General features: G+C 57.4%; 1 protein-coding gene across 1 annotated transcript; it reads left to right on the top strand.

The window, feature by feature from the left end:
• The first annotated feature begins 1,116 nt into the window (after positions 1-1,116).
• H2BK1 (H2B.K variant histone 1) lies at positions 1,117-2,141 on the top strand. Its single transcript, XM_074157109.1, has 2 exons — positions 1,117-1,236; positions 1,905-2,141. Exons 1-2 carry the CDS (start codon positions 1,117-1,119, stop codon positions 2,139-2,141), a joined length of 357 nt encoding a protein of 118 aa, XP_074013210.1.
• The last annotated feature ends 629 nt before the right edge of the window (positions 2,142-2,770 follow it).

The following is a 2,770-nucleotide window of genomic DNA, read 5'->3' as shown; positions in this document are numbered from 1 at the left end:
ATTCCAGCCTGTCCCAACTGACCACTGATGTTCCAGTTCTTGGGTGCAAGAAGCCCTTCTGTGACACTTAGACCCGGTTTGTCACTGTGATGTTTATTTGCACTGGGGATAGGCAATCATGATCTCACAAGGACAGGCCTGGAATAAAACTAAATTCTGCAAAAGGCTATCGGCTGTACAAGCATGGGCAGGGTGACTGATGAGCAGGTCTCCCAAGCTCAGTCCTGGGATGATGTGATTTACTAGGGATGTGCCAGTATAACATGTGCCCCCGAGCAGGAGACAGTGCACGGCAGCACAGCGATACCAGCGTCTCCCCTGAACGTACATCCTCTTATGAAATACCTGTTGTGGTGTCTGCTGAGAGAATCCTTTTCTATCTAAAGGACAGAAAACCTTTTCTATTTTATTCACTTCTGTGTTACTGCACATATTTTTCCTGGCTTAACTTAATTCCTGCATCGTGATTACTATCACTAGTGTGATTGCTGGTTTCCAGGATGGACCAAATCAAACTCAGGGTGTCAGCCCTCCCCTCCCACTGCTGCCTCCTGCCCATTGAGGCCCCATTGTTTGCAGCAAGCAGAGCTCCCCAGAGCAGGTTGGCAGAGACAGTGGAAGAAACACTGTCTGTTGGGGTGTTTATAACGCTGTCACTGAGCTGCTGAACCAACCTTCCCTCCAGTTACTGAGTCTCCACTGACAGCCTTATCTGTTCCATCGCACTGGAGCGGTTCCACCCGTTTGATTCTGGAAGCGATACCTGGAGTTGTCTGATTTACACCCTTCTACCAATGCAGGAAACCTCCTTTCACCAAACCCATGGATAAACCTGGGAATAGCTCTTCTCTGGCACTTCTGCCCCATGTGAATGAGACACTACTGCTTCTGCCCACCTCTTTGCACTTAAACTTTTTCTCAGCTCTGAAAGTTTAATTGAATCAGTTACTTCCCAGATCCCCTCAGGCCAGCTGCCCATCACTTAGTGCAAAGCAGAGTCATTGGTTGCAGCTGTGTGTTCGTCCTGCTCCTTGGGGACTGCATCTGAGGGAGGTGAGGTCCTTTGCTATATAACCAGCCCCGTGGCCCTCCCTGCTTGCTCTGCTGGAGGCTGAGATGAGTGCAGAAGCTGGGAAGAAGCGTGTTCATGGTCCCACCTCTGGGGACAGGAAGTCTAAGAGGAAGCCCAAGAGAAAGGAAACCTACTCGGTCTATATTTACAAAGTACTGAAGCAGGTGAGTAAATGTTCCTTTTCTGCTAGAAACTGCTTCATGTGTAAAGTTACTTCTGATCATTGCATGTTATCCTTATAAAGCGGAAGAAAAAAATCTGCTTTTTAGTGAGATAAAGAGTGGGTACAGCAGAGCCCCAGTTGAGTCTCAAAGGTGTGTGTGTTCTTGGGGCAGGAGGCAAGAGATGGATCTAGATCAGAAAGGTTTTCCTAGAGAGAATAAGGTCTAGTGTGTGGCTCTGCCTAAAGAAATAATGGAGTAGAAGTCAATAGGGCAAGAACAGCTGTTGGCCCCATGAGCAAATATATTTCTGGTAAATTCTGTTAGGGAGATGAGAATAATAATTTTGAGAGGTGGCCATGAGTTGTGCAGACCTTGGTTTCCTGCACAAGCTTGTGGGCAGGACCTGAAGTCTGTGGGCACTTCCATCCCTCACAGGGTTGTGCAGAGGCTGCTGCCAGCATGATCCCAAAGCCACTGTAGTCTCAGGGGGAGCCTCTCCTCAGGCTAATGCAAGTGGCATATGACCCTCTGGGTAGCCACTGTGGGTCTCTTTAGGGTCAGAGTGCACAGTCTGGGGTGGGAAGGGGGCCCGTTTTTCTGGGGGGCACTGGGGTCCCTGCTCCCTCCGGGGTGGTGTGTGACACAGTGCTTGATTTACCATCTGGCAGGTGCACCCAGACACCGGCATCTCCTCCAAGGCCATGAGCATCATGAACTCCTTTGTCAACGACATCTTTGAGCGGCTGGCCTCGGAGGCCTCGCGCCTGGCCCAATACAACCACCGCTCCACCATCACCAGCCGTGAGGTGCAGACAGCAGTGAGGCTGCTGCTGCCCGGCGAGCTGGCCAAGCATGCTGTCTCCGAGGGCACCAAGGCTGTCACCAAGTACACCAGCAGCAAGTGACCGCCTGGGCCCCAATAAACTCCACTGCACTCACCAGGCCCTTGTGTCATGGCGCCGGGGGCCGGGGGAGGGGTCGTTCGCCGTCACCGTGGGGATGGCGCGGTTGCTATGGCGACGGGCGCGGCCTGGCGGGCGGGGAAGCCGCGTCCAGCCGTGGGGCCCGGCCCAGGCGGCGCCGGCGGGGCGAACCCGGGGGTGCCTGCCGGCGGGCCCGGGCGCTGAGCGGCCGCTCCTCGCAGCCGTAGTGGGGCCCGGGGCTGCTGGCGGGGGGGCGGTGGCTGCGCGCCCCGTTCGTGAGCGGCCCGTCGGTGCGGGCTGCCGCCAGCCCCCTTCCGGCGGAGCCTGGCCCAGCCCGCTGGCACCTCTCCGCTCGGGGTGGCCGCCTCCAGCGGGGCCCGGGGCGAGGGGACGGGTGGTCTCCGCCGCGGGCGGCCGCCGCTCCTGGGGCCAGCGTCTGGCCAGCCCCCGGGGAGCGTGGACTGGTGGAGCCGCGGAGCCGGGCCCGAGCTCCCGGCCGGGGCGGGAGGAGCAGAGGGGCTCCCGCTCCGGTCCCGCCGCTGACTCGGGAGGGGGGAAGCCCTAGCCGTGGCGGCAGAGGCGGGGGAAGGACGGGACCTGGGCAGGGAGCG

Source organism: Numenius arquata, chromosome 12, assembly GCF_964106895.1.
Source record: "Numenius arquata chromosome 12, bNumArq3.hap1.1, whole genome shotgun sequence".
NCBI classification, from domain to species: Eukaryota; Metazoa; Chordata; class Aves; order Charadriiformes; family Scolopacidae; genus Numenius; species Numenius arquata.
Note: the sequence above shows the minus strand (reverse complement) of the source record. Positions and strands in the feature narration are given on the sequence as shown.

Excerpts from the sequence above, each read along its gene's own strand:
- H2BK1 (XM_074157109.1), top strand. The coding sequence starts at position 1,117 with ATGAGTGCAGAAGCTGGGAAGAAGCGTGTTCATGGTCCCACCTCTGGG. Across the intron at positions 1,237-1,904 it reads TTTACAAAGTACTGAAGCAG|GTGCACCCAGACACCGGCAT; the intron begins GTGAGTAAATGT and ends ACCATCTGGCAG.